The sequence below is a fragment of the Halyomorpha halys genome, unplaced genomic scaffold, assembly GCF_000696795.3.
Source record: "Halyomorpha halys isolate HHAL.00 unplaced genomic scaffold, Hhal_1.1 Scaffold343.1, whole genome shotgun sequence".
Taxonomy (NCBI): Eukaryota; Metazoa; Arthropoda; class Insecta; order Hemiptera; family Pentatomidae; genus Halyomorpha; species Halyomorpha halys.
This window is the reverse complement of record NW_027109758.1, coordinates 213,421-215,326: the sequence shown is the minus strand read 5'-3', so window position 1 is coordinate 215,326 and position 1,906 is coordinate 213,421. Positions and strand designations below refer to the sequence as shown.

Here is a 1,906-nt window from a genome sequence, read left to right as displayed (position 1 = left end):
TCTTAGTTGGTAGGTCATGTCATGTTGGCCCATAGTAGTTCGCTCAGTTATAGACCAGGAAATAGCAGTGCCACAACAAATTTTTTAATATGAAATTAAATTTAGCATGAAATGCACAGAAAAACTTGATTGAATTGCCCTATGTATGAGCACAACAATAAACTGAAGCCCTCTAGTCCCATTAAAATGTTTAGTAGTTTGGAAGACCATATTTTTAATTTGTTTTTAATATATTAATAATAGCAGCAATATTATAAAAAAATCAGTAGTAGAACTAACCATATTAAAGATGTTGAAAATTCTCTAGGAAGGTGCACTTAACTTTTGAAAACGCCGAGTGAGTAAAGTACCTAGAATAACTGGCTTTAAAGCAAGAAAAGCTAATTAAAATTTAGTAAAAATGGTAAACTAAAAATAAAGTAAGAAATCTAGAAATCAGTCAGGTCGAGCAAGCAAGCACCTCAAACCCAGTTGAAATTAGAGGTGAGTCAAATGAGGTTGGAAAAATTCTTGAGGGTGTTGTGCTCACTTTAGAGGTCTGTTTGGCTATCAAACTAAATAATGAAGATCTGAAGTATGTTCAAAGAAAGAGATAAAGAAAAGAAAATCCTAGGACAACAGTAGCACATTTCATCTACAGGGAGAAAAGGGACGAATTGATAAGGCTTCACCGCTTGAAAACAGACTCTCGTTTATGTTCACTGCTTTTGTTCTTAGGGAACTTGGTCCCAGGATAAAGATTATTTTCGTTTTCACATCATTCAAGAAGAAATTAAAATTTGTATTATCTCATATTATTTTCCAAGAATGCATTATAACAACACATGGTGTTTACAGATTTACCTATAATAAAATGTCACACTTATATGAGGAAAATAAATATTCAAAGAAAGCTATAATCTAATAGTTACCTGAGCATCAGCATATTCCATTATGTATGTTCTAGATCGTTTGTCTTTCTTTAAAGTGTCAAATTCTATTTCAACAACTACAGGATCAGACTTTGTCTTAATGCATGATTGCACAGAGCTCAAAGGCCAATGGGCGATCACATGATGATTAGATGTACTGCGTTCTTTTAATTCACTGTAAAATAAAATAAAAATAATCCACTAATTATAACATGTAAATACTATTTATCCATTTCAGTAACATACTCATCTAATAAAACCAGAATAATATTTTGAAATGCTCCAGTAATGTTATCTTTTCTTTGGACCTGCCATAAAACCTCATCTGGAATAGAATAATTAAATTTTAAAACAACTCTACAACAGAAACTTAGTAAAACTACTAAGTTTGATACTTTAACAAAATTCCATTACCTTCAGTGTCTGAAAACTCATTGCTATTTTCAGATAAAGAATCTGAAGACTGATAAGCCTTGTTTTCATTTTCATTATCATTTTGTGTTAATTGAGCATTAGAATCGGAGTAATTATCATTGTATATTCCAGTTTCATTATCTGAGAGAGGCAATTTTTTGAAAGATTCTTCTGGTTCTATAATTTCTTCAGCCACGTTTTCAAGATTTTCTTCTGGCTTTCTGTCAAGTATTTCTTCACTTTTTTCTGAACTAATAACCATGACATTAGTATCTTCACATTCCATCGGTGGGTCTGTTTCTTCAGTGACATCATGGGCATGGATTGTAGCACTTATTAATATTTTGGATATTTCAACATTATTTTCCTGCGTTTCAACAACTTCATTTTCATTCTGAAATGAAAAAGTACATAATCTACTAAAAATGAATATCTACTAAAATGTATATTATAAATCTTGGGTTAAAAGGCATAACCAAAAGGATTTTCAAGTAAAATGAACTTTCTCCAATTAGTCACTAAAGTGGACTGATCTTAATCTGAACTAATTAAAACCAAGAGGGGTTTGGATTAGCAAAAGA

General features: G+C 31.2%; 1 protein-coding gene across 1 annotated transcript in view; it reads right to left on the bottom strand.

The window, feature by feature from the left end:
- Positions 1-1,906, bottom strand: part of LOC106681498 (serine/threonine-protein kinase 11-interacting protein) — a gene marked incomplete in the record, with an annotated part of 22,765 nt that overhangs the window by 15,730 nt on the left and 5,129 nt on the right. Inside the window, 3 exon segments of the mRNA XM_067047922.1 lie at positions 919-1,086; positions 1,158-1,236; positions 1,326-1,719. Of these exon segments, the coding sequence (XP_066904023.1) occupies positions 919-1,086; positions 1,158-1,236; positions 1,326-1,719 (641 nt within the window).